The sequence below is a fragment of the Rhinatrema bivittatum genome, chromosome 17 (assembly GCF_901001135.1).
Source record: "Rhinatrema bivittatum chromosome 17, aRhiBiv1.1, whole genome shotgun sequence".
Taxonomy (NCBI): domain Eukaryota; kingdom Metazoa; phylum Chordata; class Amphibia; order Gymnophiona; family Rhinatrematidae; genus Rhinatrema; species Rhinatrema bivittatum.
This window is the reverse complement of record NC_042631.1, coordinates 23,579,290-23,605,744: the sequence shown is the minus strand read 5'-3', so window position 1 is coordinate 23,605,744 and position 26,455 is coordinate 23,579,290. Positions and strand designations below refer to the sequence as shown.

General features: G+C 40.9%; 1 protein-coding gene across 1 annotated transcript in view; it reads left to right on the top strand.

Annotated features, from left to right (window-relative positions):
• Positions 1–3,935: 3,935 nt before the first annotated feature.
• COPB1 (coatomer protein complex subunit beta 1) overlaps positions 3,936–26,455 on the top strand; it is a 44,891-nt gene continuing 22,371 nt past the window's right edge. Inside the window, exons 1-12 of the mRNA XM_029582482.1 lie at positions 3,936–4,214; positions 7,193–7,338; positions 8,617–8,846; positions 14,567–14,736; positions 16,907–17,021; positions 19,053–19,145; positions 19,858–19,995; positions 20,644–20,763; positions 23,301–23,408; positions 23,919–24,065; positions 24,569–24,714; positions 25,581–25,677. Coding sequence (XP_029438342.1) covers positions 7,248–7,338; positions 8,617–8,846; positions 14,567–14,736; positions 16,907–17,021; positions 19,053–19,145; positions 19,858–19,995; positions 20,644–20,763; positions 23,301–23,408; positions 23,919–24,065; positions 24,569–24,714; positions 25,581–25,677 — 1,455 coding nt within the window. The 5' untranslated portion in view covers positions 3,936–4,214; positions 7,193–7,247. The remainder of the gene's footprint in view (positions 4,215–7,192; positions 7,339–8,616; positions 8,847–14,566; positions 14,737–16,906; positions 17,022–19,052; positions 19,146–19,857; positions 19,996–20,643; positions 20,764–23,300; positions 23,409–23,918; positions 24,066–24,568; positions 24,715–25,580; positions 25,678–26,455) is intronic.

Below are 26,455 nucleotides of genomic sequence, written 5' to 3'. Positions count from 1 at the left end.
ATCCAGCCCAAAAGTACCTGGCAGGATCCCAAGGGGTAGATTCTATGCTGCTAATGCCCAGGGCTAAGCAGTGACTTTCCTCCAATCGACCTGGTTAACAGCAGTTTATGGACTTCTCCAGAAATTTGTCCAAACTATTTTTAAATCCATCTGTGCTAACTGCTTTTACATCTTCCAGCGATGAATTCTAGAGCTTAATTTGGAGTATGCCCCTAGTCTTCGTGTCTTTTGAAAGAGTAAATAACAGATTCACATTTACATAGTCTATTCCAATCATGATGATATAGACCTTTTATCATATCCTGCCCTTTCTGCCATCTCTCCTCCCAGCTGAACAATCCTAACTTCTTTAGCCTTTCCTCATAGGGGAGCTGTTCCATCCCCTTTATCACTGTGGTTGTCCTCTACCCTTTTCTGGTTCAACTACAATGTATCTTTTTTTGAGATGTGGTGACCAGAATAGCACATGGTACTCTAGGTGCAGTCTCACTGAGCGATACAGAGGCGTTATGACATGCTCCATTCCTTTCCTAATAATTCCTAACTAACAGGCCGATACAGTACAGTGCACTCCAACAGAGTGCACTGTTAGCCTGCAATTGGACGTGCGTCTTCCCTTACCCCTTATTCAGTAAGGGGAAGAAAACGCACGTCCAACCCGCGGCACCTAATAGTGCCCTCAACATGCAAATGTGCGCGTGATTCAGAAAGAAAAATGGGGTCGGCGCTAATTTCTTCCGGCACCGGGAAAGTGCACAGAAAAACAGTAAAAACTGCTTTTCTGTGCACCCTCCGACTTAATATCATAGCGATATTAAGTCGGAGGTCCCGAAGAGTAAAAAAAAAAATAAATAAAAATTTGAATTCGGCCCATGGCTGTCAGGCCGAAAACCGGACGCTCAATTTTGCCGGCGTCCGGTTTCCGAGCCCATGGCTGTCAGCGGGCTCGAGAACCGATGCCGGCAAAATTGAGCGTCGGCTGTCAAACCCACTGACAGCCGCTGCTCCTGTCCAAAAAGAGGCACTAGGGCCGCACTAGTGTCCCTAGCGCCTCTTTTTACTGCCGGGCCTAATTTAAATAAATTAACTTACTGTATCACGCGCACAGGAGCGCGGGCACTCACCCGCTCTCCTGCGTTTTTTACTGTATTGGCCCGACTGTTTGCTTGTTGGCCACCGCCACACCCTGAGCCATGGATTTCAAAGTATTGTCCACGATCAGGGCCAGATCCCTTTCTTGAGTGGTAACTCCCAGTATGGAAGTTAACACTGTAATGTAACTACAGTGTGGGTTACTTTTCCCTATGTGCATCACTTTGCAGTTGCCCACATTAAATTTCACCTGCCATTTGAATGCTCAGTCTCCTCCTGCAATTTCTCACACTCGTGATTTAACATTTTGGAATAATTTTGCTTCTCCTGCATCTCAGCCCTTACAGTCATTCACACCCAGCCTAGGTGACAATTCAAGGCCATCCTGGAGGCTCTCTGCTGTAAAGTCATTGGATTCACATTCAGCTCTTGTGACAAAGTGGCTGACCAGTCACAAAAGGTGGACTGTGATAATTAAAATGAGAAGCTGCATATTCCTTCAAAGCCATGGTGGCCATAGAGAATTTTAAATGATTTAACTACTGTAATTATTATAAAGTTCCAGGATCTGTCAAACAGGGAGGTGGAGATCCATGTGAAGTAAGCCTGTCAGCTGACAGACTTTCTCTTGTCCTCGTTTGATCAGCGGTTGCTATTTCTGACTTGATGTCAATAGATACTGATGGAGTGCTTCACTATTTATCATCACAAAGACAATTATATGACAAACATAGAATAGAGAAAAAATGTCCTTAGGCATAATGATGGGATATTTTTCTAGTATATGTAGAAAATGAAAAAATCCTATTTAAAAAAAGGACCTATTCTACAAGTGAAAACTCTTTAAAAAAAAAAAAAAAATTGGGCCTATAGTATTCTACAAACAAAAAATATAGGGGTGTGGCATTTTGATTTGGTTGCCATTTTTTTTATTCATTTTGGTTACCAAGTTTATTCATTATCAGGCTGATGCAATACCCTGTGCTGCTGCCAGTGCATGGCTTAACATGTGATTGGATGCATATCCATAACACCCCCCCCCCCCATATGGGGATTAGCATGTCCAAAACGCGTGCAGCTAATAGCACTCATCACATGTAAATTCCATGTAGAATAGGCTATTAGCTAATTCCCGCAATTCAAAATCCATTGCAACATAGAAAATTTTACACCAGCCCAGGGCTGGCACACATTCATCTGTTTATCTGCAGTGCAGGTACTTTCAGCTGCTAAGGAAAGTAGTGTTCTCAAGGAAAGGCAGAGGTCAGGGGACTGAATGTATGTGCATTCATGTAATTTTTTTCCCATCACTTTTTTTGTTGTGCCCTTATTCAAGAGATATAGCCATGGGGGCCCGGGCCTGGGCCCTCTCACGTTTGGCTCAAGCCCCCACCCCTAGTAGTAGGGTCATGTCCCATCTGAGTCAGCCCTTTAAAGGTGCAGAATGTACAGCTGTTCATAAGTCCTTTCTCAATACAGTCCATTACACAAACTCATTATTTGCAAATTTATGACTCTGCAGGTTCTTAATGTACTTTCCAACCAGATTGCCTCCTGCTTAGAGGATAGTTTTAAAGCTTCCTCCTAAATAATGCTTTACACTGATAAGATGATAAATTAAATTCAACTCCAAGTTTAGAATACCTTTGTTCATTTGCCATGGTATTAAAGACTCACACTCTACCAATTCCTTGTTGTACCTTCCATAATATACTGCCTGAATATCCATTAGATATGTAGTGGATCTACTACACTGGTGGGGTGCCACTCTTCTTTACTCCTCATTCCTTTTTGCCTCCTGAACATTGAAAAGATGTCCAGTCCTCTTTCCAAAGTTGGGTGATTGAACTGACTCTCTCAGGTGGAGAGGCTCGGATAGAACAATATCAGATAGGTCAATCAAATCCAAAAGAAAAGGAAGGGTGGATAAAACTTTCTTCACTGAATCAAAAAATGGAAAATAAGTTCCGGTGTGTAGGGTCTAGACATTCTTTCCTCAAAATACAACTGGAAAAAAAAACACCCAGGAAATAAAACAAACTTGTTTCTGCCAAAATCAGGCTAAGAATCTACATTTTCACGGGGGCGGGGCACTCTGTCATTTATAAAGTTCAGGCCGTAGCCACTATCGCAGACCACATGGAGGAGCTGAAAAATAGGTGCTATGCTGCTCTAACTGCTACACTGAAAAGAATAGAACTTAGTAAGGACCTACAAAAGTCTTTATTTACTTTTGGCAGGTTATTTATCCCTCCTCTAAGCACCTTCAAAGGCAGGAATGCCTGGGCTGGGTGCAAGTCTATTTACTTCATTGCACTTCAGCAGCCAGAGAAGTTAACATTTGTCTAAAGTAGCTGCCTTAATTATAGAGGGAGAATGAGAAATTGCAGAGGCAAGCCAGAAGAGACAAGGATTTTGTAGCCAGTGCTGCAAAGCCCCATATAGAATGGGGTAAGGGATGGGAGCTGGACTGACAAACAGCCCCCCCCCCCCCCCCCCCCCCAACAAAAAATCAGTTCGTTATGCCCCTGGCTTATACTAGTTAGGAATAACATACATAAATATTAAAATCACATTGGCCTCCCTGGATTATTTATTTATTTGAACATTTTTACAGACAGACACACCCCCTCCAAAAAGAAAACAAACCTCTTTATATATTGAGACTGACCCTTTTCACTCATTTTTCTAATCATGTAGAAGTTTAAACTAATTGCAAGCTCCTAACCGCAATATCGGGGGGAAAAAAGGCACACGTTTGACTTATTAGTGCACACAGACTCTTCTCCCTAAGAAGCTTCCTGACCCTGCCGAAGCGGGGTTAAACTCTACGGCGCCTGCCTCTTGCCCTTTGTCCTCTCCACGCTCTGACGTCATAGAGGGCGTACTTCCTGTTTGTGCGCGCTGTGCTGTGCGCCTGCTCGGCTTCCGTACGACTGATGTGGCTGTAGACCTGCGGTGCTTCCACGTCACACGGAGAGCGAGCGGCGGCCGCAGGAAGCTGCTACGGACGCGGCCCGGCGACTAAAAATTCGGGAAAAGGAAAGGTGCGGCCGTTCCCCACCCAGCACGTCCGGTGCAATCCCCCCGGCCATCCGAAACTCAGCGGCGGAACAGGAGAGGTAAAGAGCGCTGGGCTGGGGCCTCCGGTACCCTCTCTATGTGGTGGCTTGGGATCTCCTCGCTGTAGTACCGGAGGCAAGGGGCCGAAGTCTGCAGAACCCAAGTCGCACTTATTGCTTGAGGGTTTCATGCTATTTTGGAATAAATGTGAAGGCAGATCCGGGTTATTTGGGGGACTCCATAAATACAAAGCTCTTTCCGACTGAATGTAAAATACATTGGTACACTGTTCTCAGGTTTATGTGCAATTTATAAGTATAAATCGCTTTCATGTCTATCCTTAATTGAAATAAAGTAGTATGATTTTGTTAATCCGCTTAGCTACATGTAAATAAAGGTGAACAAATATATGTGTATACTGGATTTGTATTTGTAACTAGATTTTAAGAGTTAGGTTCCATTTCAGTGGGTCCGTGGCTAAAACTTTTTCTGCTCTATTTAAAGCTGGTATTGTACAGGAAAACAGCTATGGTCCTACTTCCCAGGAGGAAAGAGGGCTTTGTAAGGAAACTAATGGATATTTGATATCTTGGTAATGACATAGAAAAAGTGGGAAAAAGGAAGCAATACCCCCAAACCAAATGAAAACAAAGGAAGAGAACGATAGTAGCCCTAACAAATAGGCCGATACAGTATAATGCGCTCCGGCGGAGCCGCACGGTTAACCCGTGTTTGGACGTGTGTTTTCAACGCGCTAGCTTTACCCCTTATTTAGTAAGGGGTAATAGTGCGTCAAAAACACGTGGCCAACCCCCCCCCCCCCCCCCCCAAAACTAATAGCACCTGCAATATGCAAATGCATGTTGATGGCCCTATTAGTTATTCCTGCACAATTCAGTAAGTAAAACGTGCAGCTAAGCTGCACATTTCACTTTCAGAAATTAGCGCCTACCCAAAGGTAGGCGCTAATTTCTGACGGCACTGGGAAAGTGTACAGAAAAGCAGTAAAAACTGCTTTTCTGTACACCCTCCAACTTAATATCATGGCGATATTAAGTCAGAGGTCCCAAAGTAAAAAAAAATAAATTAAAAAGTTAAAAATTTTTTTTTTTAAATCAGCCCAGGGCTTGTGGGTTTAAAACTGGACACTCAATTTTGCCGGCGTCTGGTTTCTAAACCCGTGGCTGTCAGCGGGTTTGAGAACCGACGCTGGCAAAATTGAGCGTCGGCTATCAAACTTGCTGGCAGCCGCCGCTCCTGTCAAAAAAGAGGTGCTAAGGACGTGATAGTGTCCGTAGCGCCTCTTTTTACTGCGGGCCCTCATTTGAATATTAAATCGCATGCACAGGAGAGTGGGCGCTCGCCCACTCTCCCGCTACTTTTACTGTATCGGCCTGAAAGAAGGTTTAGAGGTGGTGCCACTTATCCAAGGTGTGAGAAAGCTTCCCCTACACCCCCACAACATGGGAGGCAGAGATGTCTTGCTTTTTCTGTACAGACCTGTATCAGGCCTGCTTACTCTCCAAAGAAAAGTGTTATTTATGTGCAGTATTAAATCAAGAGGGACCAGGACACTGCCTGGTGGGTCTTTTCTGGTGTGACCAGCCGATGCTGTTCAAATATGGACATGCACTATTGCTCTAAATAGGGTTGTTAACAGATAGTTTGGAGATTCAGGCACACTCAGTAAATTAGTTTTCTGATGTCACTTCTTGTTAGTTAAATAAAACTGATGATTTGCCATAAACCCATTTTCATGGAAAAATGGATTATTTTCTTTGTTTTTTCTCTAATCTTTCTACTTTTCTTAAAAGACTCATGCAATGAAACTTAGAAATCTAAGCACTTATACCTTAGAAAAGAGGTGAGACAGGGAAGATATGATAGAGGCATTCAAATATCTGAAAATTATTAATGAACAAAAAGCAAGTTAAGCTTGTTTCATGGAAAAGGAAGTTCTGGAGGAGAGCAAAGGATGATGATGATATGAGTATCAAGGAGGTAAAGGAGAAACATCAGGAAATATTTTTTGATGGGGTGGTGGAAGCATGGAACAAACTCTAGAGGTGGAAGGTGGCTAAAACAGTAATGGAGTTTAAGAGGGCATGGAATAAGCACTGAGGATCTTTAAGTGGAGAGAGTAGAAAGCTTATTTAGCAGCACTTATTTAAACATTCATAGTGAAATAATAGCAGAATTAAACAGTGTTGGAGCTGCTGGAACCTATGCAAGGTGGTTAGAGGTCCTAGTGGTTATAGAGACATCCATGTGGCTAGGTCTGTCTGACAGGCTGTGATAGTAGAATTGACTAGCAGCTGGGTCTCTCTAGCAGGCTGTATGTTCTCAACTAGAAGTCATAGTGAAAACGCAGGTGCGCATGTAGCTGAGTGTGGCTGTCTGTGCAGCGGACATAGATTTACTAATACTGGTGGTTATTTAGATGAGATGACTGGATGACCTTTTCCTACCGACCTTTATTATGTTACCAATTTCTGGGTGTTGAGGGTTAGGTGCCTGTAATCTTTCCTTGACAGAAAAGTGCAGAGAGTTGCCATTGACTTCTGCAGCTTACAGCACCTAGGCTTCCCTGGTAGTCTTTTTGACCCTGCTTAGCTTCTGGAATCAGATGAGTTCAGTTTCTTCCAGGCCAGTGTTGCTATGGATGAAGGGGTTATTGGTGACAACAGTAAAACGGATTATAACAAAAATAACCATGCTGCAATTGCTTTTAAATTCATCTTTACAAATTTACTCTAAATTTTAACAATGATTATAAGAGATCTCATTCATCTTTTGCTATTGTAATAACAAACAACTTGCAGAACTTGCTATTGCCTTGTTGATTTTAAACATGTTTTTTCTAATCAATACATTTCCTGATGTCTTTTTTTTCTTGTCTGATTCTTGCCTAGATTTTTAGCTCCACAGAGCAGTTGCTGTGCTGCATATGTCTAGTCGTGCTAAAAAAACGAGAAGCAGTAGTAGAAAAATGAGAACATGCCATTAAAAGAAAGTATAACAGTGTTTTCTATTCCAGACTACCCTATCACAATCCAAAGCTTTACAGTGGAAGGCATTTTTAATAAAGAACCATGACGGCAGCAGAAAATGTTTGTTACACTTTGATTAATGTTCCAATGGATTCGGAACCACCATCTGAAATTAGTTTAAAGACTGACCTAGGTAAGCGGAATTCATGTTGAAGTGCTGAGATCTAAAATTGTTTTACCATAACTGATATTTTAGAAAATGTTATTTTGAAAGCAGTGTTATCTGAACTTACTGTTTTTATTTTTCTGTTTGCAACTTGATGAATTCAGCTATTTTAATGCAAAGGCAGTGTTAACAGATACTAAAAATTTTTTAAAAACGAACAATGGGATGGTAATTTTTTTAAACAGGTGCACAGTGAATATATGTGCGTGTTTGTTGGCCTGCACCAAGGGACACGGCCGTTTTATAATATATGCACATGTTGTTATAAAATAGACTGCTCGCACGTGTGCACAATTTTAAGAGGACATTTATAAATGCTGTTTCTACCGTGTAAGTTGGGGGATTTTAATAGACGTGTCTAATAGACGCATTTGCCAGTTTCCCCTTTTCATTTGCAGTTCCCTCAGGTAAAGGACAGGACTTCCAGACCCCCTTAATTTAATAGCCTCCCTTCTACCCTGTTATCCCCTACCTTTAAAACACCGCTAATCTATCTAATTTGCATTATTTTATTACTTACCCGTCCTCCATAGCAGAAGTAAGGTTACGCGGCAGGGAACCCTGGCATGCACATAAGCATTTAGGTACAAAATTGAAGTTGAAATGTGGGCATGTCCACACCTCGCCCCTTTTCCTGAACTTTTCAGTTGTGCACGTAGCAGGAGATACGCGGGCGCCTTTAAAACTGACATATTTGCATTACTCCTGGTTTTGGCGCGCACTGGGCTTTTAAAATTCATATTTAAGTGTTTCTGTAAGTCAGTATGCCAATTTATACTTTAAATAGTATTTTGATCCCAATTTTCACGGTTGTAAAAATCCTAGGTGCCAGGTCACCCTGACACCTGAAATGACAGGCCCGGTACCCAGGCTGGGGAGAGTCACACTGGCTGCTGGAGGCGAAGCCGTATCGCTGGGCTAGAGGGAAAAAGTTGGAAGAGAGAGGTGGGAGAGTGCTTGGAGGGAGGGAATGAAGCTGTTAGGAAGATGGGGTTGGGAAGAGAGTATCTGAAATCAGAGGACGGAGAAAGTGAAGGGTGTTTGGAAAGGTGAGAAGAGCAAAAAAATTAAAGACCAAATAGCTTTGAAAGGATGTATGTATGGCCATGCATATCAGGATTAAAAAACCCTCAATAGATTGCAGTAAATGAAATGGCTCTTCTGGTCGTGTTAGATATAGATTTTGTTGGCTTGTTCCAGTTGTGTTGCTTATTCCTGACTCAGTCTCACATTTGCTCATACCAGAAAAGGGAGATGTGAAATCAAAGACAGAGGCCTTGAAGAAGGTCATTACCATGATCTTGAATGGTGAAAAACTGCCTGCACTTTTGATGACCATCATTCGCTTTGTTCTGCCTTTACAAGACCATACCATCAAAAAACTGCTGCTGGTCTTCTGGGAGATAGTTCCCAAAACAACTCCAGATGGCAAACTGTTACAGGAAATGATACTGGTGTGCGATGCCTACAGAAAGGTAAACTTGTTAGACAAAGAGATTGAGTAAAAAATCTTGTGAAGACATTTTGACATTTTGAGTAGAAGTTCTACATTCAGAACCCGAAATACTATAAACAAGAATTTTTCTCTATTCTTGTCATTTATTTTGGTTCTAGAGTTTTATTTTCTTTGTTTACAAATAGTGAAAGGGCTATTGTAATCCGCTGTTTTAACAGCTAAATAATTTTGTATCTACAGATTTGATCACCTCACTTGTTCCTTTTTCCAGATTATTTGTTAACGTTAGCACTTTGCCCAGTACAGATCCCTGGGCTTTCAACTATTTACCTTTCATAATTAGGAAAACTGACCATTTAGTCCTATTTTTTATTTCCTGACTTTTTATCAGTTACCAGTCCACAGTAGGACATAGAAACAGAAATGACAGCAGAAGACGACCAAATGGCCCATCCAGTCTGCCCAACAAGCTTTCACACTTGTTTTTTTTTCTCTCTCATACTTATCTGTTACTCTTGGCCTTTAGTAAGCTTTTGGTTCTATTTCCCTTCCACCCCCACCATTAATGTAGAGAGCATTGTTGGAACTGCTTCTAAGTGAAGTATCTAGCTTAATTGGTTAGGGGTAGTAACCGCTGCAATAAGCAAGCTACTTCCACGCTTATTTGTTTACCCAGCCTGTGCAATTCAGTCCTTGTTGGTTGTTATTTATTTATAACTTTTTTTTATACCGAAGTTCAAATAACAGAGTTACTTATCTGAATATAAATCCACTTTTCTTCTTTCCCCACTGCCGTTGAAGGGGAGATATTGCCTACTATCTCATTACTTTTTAATTTGCTGAGGAGTTTTTTTATGAGGGACCTTGTATGTGGATTTTGAGAGTATTTATTTATTTTTATATACTGACATTCAACATATGTTATCACATCGGTTTACATGGAACGTGTTATGTTGCTTACATTGTAACAGGGTGAGTTAACTGGGAGAACATAAGGGGATAATTTAACAAACAATGATTAGCTTTGAGAGGTTTTCTCTTATGAGCATTTATGTACATAAAAACTTGATTTCTGGGTTAGATGCGGTTTCAGTAGAACATGGCTTGCTTCAGTAGGATATTTCTGTGAATAAAAGTTTGATATTTTGGGTTAAAGGCTGTTTCAGCAGAACAAGGCGTGAAATGGATAAAAGAGGTTTTGGGATGTTGAACATTTCAAGGGGGGTGGGTTGTTTGGTATGTACATTGGTGGCTTAGTGGTTATGTGTAAGGGTAGATGGACCATCTGCTGTGGGGTACAGGGAGGTGTGAGTAGGAGGGAGTTGGATTCTGGTTTTCCTCAAGATATAGTAAAGGCTTTTGGAAGAGCCATGTTTTTAGTTTCTTTTTGAAAGTTTGTGATGTTGGTTCGAGTTTTAGCTCTATAGGGAGGCTGTTCCATAGGGAATGGAGAATGCATGTTCTCTGGTTGTGTTGAGGTGAGCTAGTTTTAGAGAGGGGATTGAGAGAAGACCGGTGTTTGTGGAACGTAGGTTCCTTTGTGGGGTTTGGAAGTGTAGTGCGATATTCATAACATGGAATAGACTTAGTTTTTGGGTACTTGCCAGGTTCTTATGGCCTGGATTGGCCACTGTTGGAAACAGGATGCTGGGCTTGATGGACCCTTGGTCTGACCCAGTATGGCATGTTCTTATGTTCATCCATTCTGTTTTGTTATTGTATAATGCTTTGTGGATGAGGGAAAAGGTTTTAAATTGTATTCCATAAGGGATTGGCAGCCAGGGTAGCTCTTTGAGAGTTGGGGTGATATGATCAGATCTTTTGCTGCTGGTGAGTGATCTTGCTGCTGCATTTTGTAGGAGTTGAAGTGGTCTTAGGGTGGAAGCTGGAAGTCCTATAAGGAGTGTGTTGCAATAGTCTAGCTTGGAGAACAGGAGAGCTTATAATGCCGTTCTGTAGTCTTGGGGGTGTAGGAGAGGTTTGATGTTTTTTAGGACTTAGAGTTTGTAGAATCCTTCTTTTATTATGGTGTTTGTTTTTTGAGGTTTAGTTCGCTGTCTAGTGTGATTCCTAGATCTTTTGCGGTGAGAACAACTTCTTTGTTTGTTTTGCATGTATTGAGTTGGGGATCAGGTACAGTTGAGGTTTTGTTGCATATGTAGAGTATTTCGGTCTTGTTGAGGGTGAGAGCTAATTGTGTTAGTAGTTGTTGAATTGCTTTGAGGTGGGTGCCCCAGAGTTTTAGGGTGTTTGCAATGTTGTCTCTTATGGGGAGGAGAATTTGGACATCGGCGTATATGTAGTATGATAGCCTAAATTTGGTTAGGAGTTTGCATAGAGGTAGGAAATAGATGTTGAAGAGTGTGGCTGATAATGAGGATCCTTGAGGGACGCCATGTGGGAGGGGTATTTGTTTAGATTCTGTGTTTTTGGTTTTTACCTTGTATGATGTGAACCAGCTGATTGTGGTGTCACATAATCTAATTTCTCTTAGTCTGTTCAGGAGGATGTTATGGTTGATGGTATCAAAGGCTGTGGATATATTGAGTAGTATGAGCATGTATTTTTGGCCGTTATCTAGGCCTTTGAGGATTGTGTCTGAGAGAGATAATAGTAGGGTTTCTGTGCTGAGGGTGCTCCTGAATCCGTGTTGTGCTGGGAAAAGTATCTTGTGGTTTTCTAGATGGTCAGTGAGTTGCTGATTAACAACTTTTTCTAGTGTTTTTGGCTAGGAAGGGGAGGTTGGATATAGGTCTGTAGTTGGCGAGATTGGAGTCCTCGAGTTGGGGTTTTTGAGTATTGGTTTAATAACAGCGCATTTAAGTTTGTCTGGGAAGATGCCCTCTTCTAGTGAGAGATTGATTGTCAGCGATGGGCCTGGCAATGAGATTGGAGACTTGTTTTAGTGTTTTTATTGGGAGGGCATCGATGGGGTGTGATGCAGGGTTCATTTTTCTGGTGGTTTCAATCTTGGTGGAGGCTATGTTCTCGAAATGTGACCATCTGTCATCTGGTTTACTTGGAAGGATTACTGTCTGTTCGTTCGTGGTTGGGTTTTTTGTGGTTAGGTTGAGGATTTTGTCTCTGAAGAAGTTGGCAAATTTGTTGCATGTGATCACTTGATTGTCTGGAGGGGGGAAGGTTTTGCTGGGTTGTGTGAGGTCTTTGATGTAAGTGAATAGTGCTCTGGGGTTAAATTGGTAGATGTGTATCTTTTTTGCGTAGAAGTCTCTTCTGGCTTTATCTATATCCGTTTTGTATATGTAGAGGATGGTTTTGTATTTATCTTTTAGATGATCGCTTGGGTTTTTTCTCCATTTTTTTTTTTCTGCTGATGTTAGGATGTTTTTCATATTTTGGAGTCCTTGGGTATACCATGGAGCTTTGGATTTGGTGGCTGGTTTATTTACTTTCCGGATGATTGGGCATTTCTTTTCCTCTATTTCTGAGGTGATGGTGAGCCAGGAGTTGACGGCGGAGTTGGTGTCTGTTTTGTTTAAAGTTTTTAAGGTGTCCGGTAGAATTTCGATAAACTCATCGAATTCAACAAACCCTGCTCCAGTGATGAGTTAGTTTTGATTGTGTCATCCGTGGTGAATGGAATTCAGCTGTAGTTTGGTTTCTGTGAGTTTGTGGTCTGACTATGGGAGAGCCGTGGTTGAGGGTGGTTCCTTGTGTTAAACTTTGTTGTTAATGAATATGAGGTCTAGAGTGTGGCCTGATCTTTGGATGGAGGTTTTCACTATTTGCTTGAAGCTGATGCTGTCATGGTGTCTAGTAAAAGTCGGCAGGCATTAGAGAGGGGAGTTTTAATAACGTGTAGGTTGAAGTCTCCTAGTTTTAATAACGTGTAGGTTGAAGTCTCCTAGAATTATGGCGGGGGTGTCCATGTTGATGTAGTTTGTTATAGGTTCGATCAGGGGTGCAGGTTGTTTTCTAGGAGTCCTGTTGGAGCATAGAGTAATATGATTTGTAGGTGCTTTGATTTGTAGAGAGCAATTTCGAGAGGGGGGGGGTAGGTTAATATTGTGGAATCTGAATTTGTATTTTTTTTTTAGGGCCATAAATAGGAGACCGTCTCCTTTCTTTTTTGGTCTGGGCAGTGAGTAGATGTTGTATAGTGCTTTGGGTAGTTGGTTTATTAGGGCTATGTCTGATTCTTTCAGCCAGGATTCGGTTATGCGGCAGATTTCTGGGCGGTTGTCGATTAGAATGTCGTGAAGGATTGTTAATTTCTTTGCTCTTGATTGAGCATTGAGTAGGATTAGTGTTGAGACAAATTTGTTGCATGTGATCACTTGATTGTCTGGAGGGGGAAAGTTAGTAGAACCCTGCCTATTAACTTTTAGAAAAAGGCTTAAGACTTGGTTATTTAAACAAGCCTTTACATAAATTTACTGATTTTTTTTTTAGAACTCTCTGCACACTTCAAATAACTGGCACTGTATTTAAGTTACCTATGCTCTGTCTTCTTCCCCCAGTTTTTTCATCCCTGTTTTATTGTAACTTTCTTACTTCTCTACTAAGTTAATGTTTTTAAGGTTATTGTACCCCAGTTTCCTGTAAACCGACATATGACACTGTCATGAATGCCGGTATATAAAAGCACCAAATAAATAAATACATAAATAAAATAAAGACTGTGAGGGCTGTCATGCCAGTGTTGGGAACAATAGGTATTGTGAGGAGTCTTTGAGGTCTGTCCGGGTTTGACGTTGCTTCTTTTTTCTTATATCTGTTGCGGTGCAGAGTGGGTGTTTTCTTGTGTAGTTCCATGGTGGGTGTCTGAGTGGAGGGTTGTTGGTGGGGGGGGGGGGGGGGGGTGGATGTTTGCGGAGTGACTGGGGTTGCTAGAAGTTCTTGGGGGTGGGTGATGGGGGGGGGGGGGGGGGGGAAGTTGGTGTTTGCCTGATGGATTTTGTCTTGGGTAGTCGGAGTGCACTAAGGGGCGGGCTCCTTCGGTGCATGATGCCCGCATCCAGCGCTGATTTTTAAAAGTTCCTTCGGCGCCTCTGATGTGTCCGGCTGGGCGGGTTGGGGCCAAGAGGGGGACGTCTATGGGCCGAGGTACCTGGGGCGGTTGGGTGGGTGCGAAGGCCGCGTGAGGTTCCTTGACCTCAGCAGGTCAGCGCCAATCGCGCGGAGCTTTCGGTGCCGGCGTCAGGGCAGGAGAGAGGGAGAGGCTGCGTCCCGCGCCGATTTTTAAAAGTTCCTTTGGCGCCGCTGATGACGTGTCCAGCTGGGCGGGTCAAGGCCGAAAGGGGGATGTCTATGGGCCAAGGTGCCTGGGGCGGTCAGGTGGGTGCATTTGATACTGTATTGACAAGCTCACCCTATCAACATGTTTAACACTTTCAAAACAAATCCATTTTTATATCTCACAAATACTGTATCCTTCTAGCATAGCATTTGCATTTGTGAAGGATTTTGCTTAGGTTAGAAGCTAGTATTTGTGTATGTGAATGCTTACGGTAAATATGTGCCTGCACAGTCAAGCACCATACATTAATATCAATTAATGCATGTATCTGCATTTCTTTCAGTATTTAACCACTAAGTGTAACTGGTATTTGAATGTGATGCTGGTGTTCGTTTTCCTTGTTTTCTCTAAATTCAGCTAAGAGCATGTAATTTTGTTTTTGTTTATTTAATGTCCTAATGCAGAGAGAAGCATGAAATTGTATTATGGAGGTTCAGTTTGTAAGCCAGATTTCACATTTATATTGGAATTTGCTTTAGGATCTTCAACACCCAAATGAATTTATCCGTGGCTCCACCCTTCGTTTTCTGTGTAAACTAAAAGAAGCCGAGCTTTTGGAACCTCTCATGCCAGCTATCCGGGCCTGCCTAGAACATCGCCACAGTTACGTGCGCAGGAACGCTGTCCTGGCAATCTACACAATTTACAGGTAAATTGAAGCGCTCTTGCCTGCCCATTCACAGTAGTTTAGTTTGGAGCTTGTTCCCATTTATAGAATCTTATCAGGAGATAGTCATCTGCTAAGTGGAAATAGGAGCCCTAGATTGTTTTAATAGCAAGCAGTTCACTTTGAGTTCTCTCTTGCAGAATTTGCAAAGATGATATTATCAGGAGTAAGTTTTCAGGGACAAAGCCAATGTCCCTTAGGCTGGCCTGAATATTTGTTTTGCAGTGTGAATGAAAATACCGTGGCTGAATATCTCCAGATATTCATCTGTTTACCCTGCTTTGCAGAAACTTTGCAGCATAGAAGCCTTCTTGAACAGAAGCAGAAAGTCATCTTAAAAGGTCCTTTTTTGCAATCTGTGTAGCTTTGCCGTTCTGGCCAAATTTGTTGGATTGGATCAAAGAATTGTCCAGAAATTTTTGCTCAAGATTCATATGTGCGTGGGATCTTGTAGATTTCGGAGCAATACTCACACATTGTTTTTCAGATTTCTTTTAATAAGGTTCACTGAATTTAAATTTTCATTAAGAAGGCTCATTGAAAACATGTTCCTCATCTGTGTCTGACGTTTAAAAAAAAAAAAAAAAAAATTATTCTCTTTGGCTAATGGTCTTACTACTTTTATACAGCTTTGCTTGTCTAGACAACGTCATGGTGCCCGTAAATCTGGCTGCTTGGTGTACCATTCTGTGCGGAATATAACTCCTCTCCCCTTTCCCTCAGAAGCCATGAAATTGCCTCTATAGCATCCCCAGTCCTGATTGACCTAAAGAGCGTGAAATGGCCACTGGATCAGTCCAGTAGTCTTTATAAAAAAAAAAAAAATTGTTCTAAGGTTTGGAATGGAAATCTGTGATATCTGGCCTTTTTACAAGGGGCACTGTAACTCTCAGCAGTAGGTTACCAGTCACCCCTGCCTCAGGAGAACTTCTTATACATAGCTGATTTGTGAGCAGTGAATGGCACAGTTACAAGGGAGTACTGTGTTTAGGCTGAAGGAAATGTTGTTGCTAAGAGAGCCACTGCAGCTGAACCTTATCACCATATCAGGCTGTGAGTTTTGAAAACATTTTATGTCCGTCCTCCCCTTTTTAAAACTATTTTTAAATGCGTCTTGGAGTTGATTGCATTTGTAGTACAATAATGGGAACTGGGCTTTTCATGTCACTGCAGGAATTTCATGCCTGTAATATTTACTTTATTAAAACATGCCTCTGCTTTACGCTACTTAAGATATTGATACATGATTTGTATATAGTTTTCTACTGTTATATTCTTCCGTTGTATGCCTCTGTATTAGTTTTATGATATCTTACTTATGCCTCTATTCCTTTCTTTTATGCATATTACGTTCGCATCTCCCAGTTTGCTGCTGCTCCCTGTTTTTTGTAACTGATTTCTCTGTTGTTCTCCCTTGTTTCGATGTAAACCGGCATGATGTCCCTGACGAATGTCGGTAAAGAAAAGCCTTAAATAAATAGTTGTAAAAACTAGGACTGTGTTATTTTAATATGGATGTTATGACCAAAATCAGCCTCAAATAGTAATTAGTATTCAATTACAGAAATCTTTAAAAATAAATGTGCGAGAGTCCTTAACGTTTAACTCAAGTCATTCTTTTCCTTTTTTGCATGAACTAAAATAACTTTTTCAATCCAAAGTACATGTTTGTATAATTTCTACAATGAGCTGCATATTCAAAAGAAAACATTAGTGTAAGTTAGCCGGATAAGATTTATCCAATTAACTTACATGGGATCTTCAGCAGCATGGCCCCTGTCAAAATTGCTACTTAGCCAGATAAGCCATATCCAACTAAGTTAGAACTGCAGTTAACTTAAACAGATAAATACGAATATCACTATTTATCCAACTAAATTAACTGGATAGGTAACGCTGCCCTGATCCACCCTCTTGGTATCTAGCTATCTACGTATCTAGCTAAATGCTGACTGCTGAACATAGCCGGATATTCAGCCGAATATTGGGCTCAATGTATTTTGCGTGCTGCATTTCTAGCTTTCAGTCTGATCTGCCAGGTTGAAATGCTTATTTTACTATGGTAAAGACTTGAAAGAGGCTCATTTTTTTTTTCTGCTATCTTAAGTCACTGAATTGTTTGCTCAAGGAAAACTCACTCTGTTCTTTTTAGAAATTTTGAACATTTGATTCCTGATGCCCCTGAACTAATTCATGATTTTCTTGTGAACGAAAAAGATGCAAGCTGCAAAAGAAATGCATTTATGATGCTCATTCATGCTGACCAGGTAAAAAAAACAAACAAAATAAAAAAAACCCACTTTTGATTTTAGAATACATCTTATGGATTTGTGTTTTGGTTAGCCTGCCAAGTTCAGAAGTAAACACATCACATTAGAGAATTCTCTGATTTTTGTTTGCCTAGGAAGTAGTATCATGGCAGTCTTGTATGTGAAATATTTATTTGTTGACTGTTCAAATTTTGATACACCCAGAACTTTTTGAAAAAAATTGCATAAGACAGCTTTATGAACTCTTGCCTGATATACAGACGTTCTCTTCTTGTATACAATGTGTTCATTCGTCGTGGCATTGCCTTGCTTAATAGACCTTCCAGAGTCTTTTGTCACTAGAAGCTGTCTATAGGAGTGTAGGCCGCCTTGTGGTCCCACTTGTTTGAAATGAATTTACGCTCTGGGCCTTCAGTAGCTCTGCTTCTAATAGCTGGAACTCGTCTAGCTCCACTTTCATGTGAAGACGAGGCTAGGAGTCGGCTTGGCTGCAGATACCTTGCTTATGCTCGTTCACCTGCAGGTCTTCAATTAGCTTCCTCTTCCCCTGATACATCGTTTTTTATGTAAATAGGGATGTACTTATTAAATAAGTTTAACTGGAGTCCCGCAGGGCTCCTCGCTGTCCCCCCCCACTCTTTTTAATTTTTATATGGCCCCGCTATGCAGGCTTTTAGCAGGATTAGGATTGGTCCATTACCTATTTGCAGATGACGTTCAAATTTTACTACCCATAAATGATTCACTTCAATCTACTTTGAAACTATGGGAAGTATACTTCACATCCATAAAACAACTTTTATCTCGTATGTCTTTGTCACTAAACATGAGCAATAAAGTATCGGACAAGATAGATTCAGAAATTAAATCTCTTCTACCATACTATAAGATCAAGTATGAAGCAAGAGACTTAGGCCCTATCTTGGATGCCGAACTAAATATGAAAGCCTCAATAAAAGCCATAAATAAAGATGGCTTCTACAGACTGCAAATTCTAAAAAAATGGAGACCTCTTTTACATATAGGGGACTTCCGTACAGTGCTTCAGGCACTTATTTCACTTAAGTTGACTATTGCAATGCCCTTTTGTTGGGTGTTCTAAGTTCATCTTTACGCCCTCTGCAACTATTTCTAAATGCGGCAGCCCGTTTACTAACTAATAAAAGGAAATATGACCACATCTCACCTGTTTTGAGAGAATTGCATTGGCTGCCGATCCAGTCAAGAATTCATTACAAATGTCTGATACTAATACATAAAACAGTATATGGCAGTAATACCGAATGGTTAAACCCATCTCTCCGTATTCATATCCCAGCCCGTAATTTAAGATCCTCGGGGAAAGCACTACTCACGATTCCGTCGCCAAAAATAGCACATCTGAGTTCAGTCAGAGAGAGGACCCTCTCCCTGGCTGGCCCAAAAATTTGGAATACATTACCACTGGACATTAGAGTAGAACCAAGTATTCAGAAGTTTAAAAAATTAATAAAGACCTGGCTATTTGAGCAGGCGTTTAACGAAGCAAATGGAGTCAATAGTTGACAACTTATACAGCTTATATAGCTTTTAAGATATGAACTTTTAGCAAGTTTTAGTTTATAGCCTTATTAGTAAGAGGATAAATTCCCTTTTATTGGTTTAGGAAGGTGAGGGTAGAATCCCCAGAGTTAATTAACTCTGCTAAATTCTGAGAGATTAATGTTAGAATTAGTTGACAAAATATTGTACACAAATGCGTAGTAATGTGTTAGGAATCAATTCTAGCAACTTAATTTTATGTTTTATTATTGAATGTTTGTATATGGTAGGTTTATTTTATTGTGATCTTACTGAGATGTAATTGTACTGTACTGAGATGAATTTGTCATTCTGTTAACTGACTTGATATCTCCTGAGGAAGGTCGGTATATAAAAATGAACAAATAAATAATAAATAAATAAACTGCTGTGAATAATACGGTATATTTGGCGATTAAAATTGATTTTTTTTTCTTGCACCAATGTGTTTCTTGTTTGTTCCCTTAGGACCGTGCATTGGACTACCTGAGCACATGCATTGACCAAGTGCAAACATTTGGAGACATCCTTCAGTTGGTTATCGTTGAGCTAATTTACAAGGTAGGTGTTTGTGCTTAGATCAGTGTCTGATGTAAAAAAAATCTTTGTTTATATTTCAGCAGCATTTGTTCTACAAATGTAGCATTAAGGACAAAACAAAACATTTGGAAAAAAGGCAGAATATTCAAGACTACTGAGCAAAAGATTGCATTTGGTGATTGCATTTTTAGAAGTGGATCTGTGATATTCAGAGGAGGATGCAGTTGGAGCTGCCAGATTTCTTATAGAATTACTTGCAGATTTGTGGTATGGTTAAAATAGTGCATCTGACTTCTTTGCACTTTTCAACATTGATGCTTTTTGTTTTGTGCACATTTTTTTTTTTTTTTTTTTTTTGCTGTTATTTCCTGCAGCTTCTTTTCCAAAAGGGGATGCAACAGTTTGCTTAGTTTTGGTCAGAGAAAGTATTTACATAAAAAGCAGGCACTTTTTTCCTTGGACAGTTTTAAAAGTGAAAGTTTGCACATGGGTGTAAAATCATCTGGTAAAAAGTACACATGGAATTTGCACCTCCCTGCCCAGGTTTGAAAATTGGTCCTAAATAAGATCATTGGGCTGGGCATAAAGATGTTGCCTTTACTGCATAGGTCAGAGGTGGTCTGTGTTTTGTTTTTTTCCCCAAGTATCCTTTTGGTCAGTTGTGCCTTGCACCTGTGGAACACTTGTGCTTTTCATCCTCTCTTCAGCCTGCTCGATTTGATTCCCCATGTAGGTCTGCCACGCGAATCCATCTGAAAGAGCTCGCTTTATTCGTTGCATCTACAACTTGCTGCAGTCTTCAAGCCCTGCTGTGAAGTATGAAGCTGCAGGGACCTTGGTTACCCTCTCTAGTGCACCAACAGCTATCAAGGTATTGTACTGCCCTAGAATTCCTTAGTCTGCTGTTCTAGTAGGAGTTAGAGTAAAGGTTTCCATATTGCTTATACCTCAAGAAGAATGAGGGGGTCCCATTCTTGTTGCATAGGATTCTTTTTTTTTTTTTTTTTCTCCCCCACAAACCAGGTGTAGAGGCTTCAGAGCCTATACTTGTGCAGCATTAGCTAGTATTTCTAAACTTTTCTTCAAAAAAGATTTTTTGATTGCCTGTAATCTGGTTTTTTTTATTCGATGGTGTGTTATAGATTTATAAACATAATTTTAAAAAAATTGTTTTGATTCAAATAAAATATTGACAGTTTGAACTGATGGGTGGGTGGTTGGGTGTTTTATGTTTGAATGCCACAGGTTACATGGATGGAACAGATTGTTGGCTAAGTATGAAACCCCACCTCCCACTTTCAAACACTTTGTTCATACAGTTTAGTATACATAATATTGGTTTAATAAATATGCTAACTAGCATCAGCAGGATTAACCTCAAATTATCATAGACTCTCTTTGATATTTCTTGACTGTTTTGATTAAACTTCCCTAGGTGTAATTAACTTCCACTTTTACTTGCATTAATATCAGTTTGTCTTGGCAACCTTATTTACATTCTTTCTCTCTTTAAATTTAGGCTGCAGCTCAGTGTTATATTGATCTAATTATTAAGGAGAGTGATAACAATGTGAAACTTATTGTGCTGGATCGCTTGGTTGAACTGAAGGACCACCCTACCCATGAGCGTGTCCTGCAGGTAAGCAGCTCTACTCCCTTTGTCCCTGGAGATTTCTGAACAGAAGCTCTGGAACACCTTTTTATGATAGGGGTGAAAACATGCATGAGTTTTGTGTGTTGTGATAGCAGTTTGATTCCTGTCCACCCCAGTCGCACTTTTTGATATATAGACTGTTAACCCTTTAAAGATGGCATATTTTTTCACAATTAGTATAAGTTAGGGTTTTACATCAGTGTGAAATTGACTATTATTTTAGTAATCAATTAATTTTGGTCTTGTCATAGGTCACTGAGAAGCTAACATAAAATGCACCTAAGTCTGATTAAGTATACCCACTCCTTAACAGCTTTAAATAATTTCAACTCACCATTAGGATGTAGACAGAGGTGTCCAGCAATGCAATGGGAACTATCCAATCCTTTTTGAGGAGGAGCCAGCTGTTGTAGTGTATCCTCTCCCAGCAATACCACATACCAGCCACACACACCCCCTCCACCTTCAACCATGTGGAGAAAAAACACTGCTCCCCTGCACACGTGCACACCTATGCACCAAAACCATCACCACCACCAATGACCACCCACACATACACATCAAAGACCCCACATAACTCACCCAGAACATGCATACACCCCCACACAAACCCCATCCACAAATCCTCAGTGCCTGCATACTCCACTCTGAAACCAAGGTGAGCAGCGCATGTGTGCGTGAGCATGCATATCAATGCTTATCAGGAGCAGAAGGACAGGCCAACACCTTCTGAGGTCGATGCAGGAGACAATGGGCAATGCAGAGTCTGGACCGGCGCAGTTAGCTCTGTAGCAGTGGCAGGGTGGGAGTGGGCAGTAACAGAATGAGAGAGAAAAGAGGAACGACAGACTATTCCCAGGCCTCACCAGTGGCAGGAAGACTAGGCTGGAGGTGGACAGAGGGGAGGGAAGGAGGAGGGCGGACATGAGTTAGAGGAGTCACTAGAGGGGGAGGGGAGGAATATAGGGTGGGGAAGAAGGGAACATGGAGGGGGCCAAGTGGAGAATATGACGGGGGAATTACTCACATACACCGTGCCCCCCAGCATACCTACCACCACCTATACACACAACCCCTACACCTGCACCACCATCCCACGAAAACTCTACACCACCCCTATGTTCACAACACTTCCTCCCACCTGCAGCACCCACCCACTCACTGCACACACACGCACCCCTCCTACACCACTCCCATCCTCTCCTAGCAGCCCCTTACACCACTACTAACCCCCTCATACACCTCGCCTTCACCACCACCACTCCCACACAAATGAGGAGGGGAAGAAGGACAAAATGGAGAGTGCAAGGGGGAAATGGTGCTGCCGTTCACCTACTCATACACATCCCCCACCCCTGTAGCACTCGCACTGGCGAGCGTAGTCCTAGTGATAAAATAAGGAAATTAATAAGAAAAAAACTAGAGTAGGTGCCAAGGTTACACATTTGCATGAAGCTTGGACATAATATTTTAAACAATCTAGGAAGCCAAGATAAAACATTTTTCATGCATTAAAAAAGATGAAAGTTAGACTGACTGCTAGCACGGCTTGATGGTGAGGTGAAAGAGGCAAAGTCAAATGGGAATCTGTCAAAAAGCAGGAAAATAAACACAAATGAAGAAAATGGGGAAGAGCCTTAGCAAATTAAGTGTTAAACAGTAAAAAGGCAGGTCAAGAAAGAATTTGAGAAGAAGTTTGTCATTGAGGTAAAAACTAATAAAACCCTTTTGTAAATATATTTGAAGCAAAAAGCCTTTGAGGAAATCAGTTGGACCTCCTGGTTCAGCACAAAAATGTAAATAGTTTGCCTTGGTCTTTACTGAGAAGGATGTTGTGTATGTATCCCACACCAGAAACATTATTTGATGGTGGTGATTCTGAGCAAATAAAGCAAACCATTGTGAAACGGAAAGATATAGTAGATCAAATCGACAAACTAAAAAGTAACAAATCACCAGGACTGGATAGTATTCTGAAAGAACTCAATCATGACATTGCAAAACTGTTAGCAGTAATCCATGATCTATAATTTAAAATGGCCACATTGACCACCTTACAGTCTTCAACTAATGTGACACCAGTTTTTATAAAGGGATCCAGAGGTGAGCTTGGAAACTATAGCATGGTGAACCTGACACGCTACCAGTTGAAATGGTAGAAGATAAGTTTAAAAACCAATTACTGATCACTTAGATTGACATGACTTAACGGGGAAGTCAACAGCAGGAAGAAACTGCTGCTGCTGGGATAAAAAAATGTACTTTTTTGAAAACTGTTACGCACGGAAGTTGCAGTTGATTTTTACTGCCTGTTTTTGCCAGGAAATTCTATGTTAAACCTCTCAAATGTTCAGGTGCCTACTTTTGCCCCACATTGAAACATTCATCAAGGACATACTTTAAGTTGTTGCAACAATTATGTAATTGAAAATAGCTATTTACCTGTTTACTAACCATCGCTGCCTAATTTTGGAAGTGTTGTGTTAAAACTTCCATGGACTCGTTATTTGTTTCTCTTGCAGGATTTGGTGATGGACATATTACGTGTATTGACAACCCCAGATCTAGAAGTTAGGAAAAAAACTCTTCAGTTGGCTCTAGATCTTGTGTCGTCCCGAAATGTTGAAGAGGTAATATTTATTGTGCAGAACAGTAAACACTGAGTACCATCAGCCAGCAGAGAGGAAACGCTTGATTAGAAAGTTAGCTTAGGAGTAATACAGATTTGCCGAAAGAGTATAAGACACATGCAAAAGCTCGGCTACAAGAGGTTATATGTGCCACCTCCCTCCCTCAAACCTGCACACCAGTGGGTTAGTTTCTTTGTAAGCATAGCATTTTTCTAACTGGTTAATACTCTTATCTTATCTCTTATGTGCTGCTAATACTGCATTTTTGTAAGCTATATGATTTCTTGTAAGTTAAGCCCGGAAGGCAAAAGTGAAACTTAATGCTGTCCTTTGACCCATTTGAGCATTCTGGCTAAACCTTGGCATATTTTAACATTCCTTGGTCTGTCTTCAAAGAGAATCCCCTCAAAGCATCCTTAAAGTAGGCCTCATATTTTTTTTTCTTTATACAAAAGATTGGGTGAAACTGATGTATTTTACTTTTTTTTTTTTTTTTTTTTTGTGATCTAGCTGGTCATTGTTTTGAAGAAAGAAGTGATTAAGACAAATAATGTTACGGAGCATGAAGATACAGACAAATACAGACAACTGCTTGTTCGAACGCTACATTCTTGCAGTGTTCGGTTTCCAGATATGGCTGCAAATGTTATTCCAGTGGTATGCAATCTTTTAAAGAGCGTATCAAATAATCTAATCTAGCTAGCAGACCTTACTTTTGAATCTGTAATTTACCACAGCAGATATTCAGGGAGTTCAGGCCGTGTAATGCTTTACCTTACTTGTGAAGTTGGCTGTGTGCTGTTCCTGCATTATTGGCAGCAGAGCCTAGCTTTCTGCAGTCACCTGAGCTGAGTAAATAAATCTCTGATAGAGGGAGCATTAGTTTGTTTACATGACTTTCTGGTCTCTTCAGTCAGTCATGACCTACCTTTTTGTGTGATGTTTAGAAACTGCATTTCATGCAGAGCTTGGGACCTTTTAAACATGTGTAGCTCTTCTTATGTTCAGGAGAAGGGCTGTGAAGCCACTCTGGTCGGCCCAGTCTCCATTTTGCATTGCCTTACGTTCCACTCTCTCTATCTTTCCCTTCACTCTTCCTAATTAAAGATCCTCTGCTCTTGTTCCATGCTGCCTTTCATGATTTTTGTTTTTCATTACAGTTGATGGAGTTCCTTAGTGATAATAATGAGGCTGCAGCTGCCGATGTCTTGGAATTTGTGCGGGAAGCCATTCAGCGATTCGACGGCCTCCGACCGCTTATTGTTGAGAAGATGCTTGAAGTCTTTCAATCCATCAAATCTGTCAAGTAGGGTTAAAAGATATTAGTTGTATATAAGATATAGTTGAGCTTTCTGGAAAGCCTTTTAATGAGCTGCTAAATGATATGTTTCCATCATAGTTACTAAGGTCAGCAGGGGATGGTCAGTAGTAAACAAGCTGCAGATCTTTAACACTAGAATTGTCTCCGTGAGGAAATCGGGATATTCCACGTTTGACATTGTTTTACGTTTAGCTAAATGCTTACCTGCTTTCTTTGTTTGGAGATTGTGTGAGACTGGCAGGTAAAGGAAGTTGTGTGTTTCACATGCAAACAAAACCTTTTTTTTTTTTTTGTTTTCTCCCCAAAACCACATCATCTTATTCACTGGCCAGTTTTCATACTGAATAATGAAATTCTTTAAATGAAATGTAGCTAGAATTAATGAAAATATATAATCTTGGACAAGCAATTTGATGTAGATAGTATTTTTCAAAATACACTACTTTCGGAGTTTTAGGATAGTAGCTAAGTGCTTTAAGGTATTCCATGTTTGGCTTTGAGCCATGTGTTTGACAGGAAAGTATTTAAAGGAAAACTTGTTCCCCAGCACAGAGCTGGTGCATTAATTTTACTACTGTCTTAGAGAGCGGAACTCTCCCTTGTAACCCATAAATGCCACAATCGTCAGCACCCAGTGTTAAAATGACAGTGCCAAAAACGAAAGGAAATGTGTGCGCGTTGTAACTTCCAGTGACCCTGGTGAAGCAAGAAGCCGTGCCAGTCGCATGAATGCATGTTGGATCAGAATGGCTGAAGTTAGAAATCATGGGTTTCCGCATCTGAGACACATTCGGCATCAGGGTTGTACCCCGCAAAACCACTTCTGACTTTTTTTTTCCTCCTTTTCTTAGGATTTTTCGTGGCGCTTTGTGGATCCTTGGAGAATATTGCAGCACAAAGAGCGACATCCAGAGTGTGATGACTGAGATTCGCAGATCCCTGGGAGAGGTAGGCGCTGATCAGATTCTGTTCAGTTTGCTGCTCTTTCCATGAGTGTGCTCCTTGCTCTGTAAGAGAATGAGGTCAATGAATGACGATGCCTGATCTGTAAATCCAGGAAAACCTCCTGGGATTAGTGGAAGCTGTGAACATAGGCGTCTTACAGCATGGTGAGGAAGGTGATGAAAGAAGCCATCCTTGACTGGCAGGAGATGAGATAGAGGTAGGGAAAGGGGAAAACTCGCTCCTGGAGCCTCTCTGTGGGTTTTCTTGCTTGTTCTCACACCTAAATGATGGTGCTTTTTTTTTTTTTTGTTTCATTTGCTATGAATATTTAGTTCTTTAAATGGTCTCTAAAAACAGTTTAGTTGATTTGTAGTGTTCATGTTGCTTTTTTAAGAATTGGATGCAAAAACTTTGTAGCTAGTAGAAGGAGAAACACAAAATAGTGGGACCTTCTTCTTGCAATTCTTGTCTTCCGATATTCTGGTTATCAGGTCCGAAACCAGGGCATTATGTCCTGTGAAAGACTAATAATCCTGAAATCACGTTAGTTACTGCAGCTCAGCGGGGCCTGGCGGAAGCATAAGAGGCCTTTTGTGTTTCTCGCCTCATGTTTTGTTTTGTTGTGCCTTGTCCCTTGGAGTGTTTGGCACATTTCTTACAATTGTGTAAACATTAGAAAGGAAATTGTAAATTGAAATTTTAAGCAAGCGAACGCAAACTGGCTGATGGATCCAGCTCTGTTCCTTTGGCCGCCCCAGCTCTGGATGTTGACTCTTCCTCC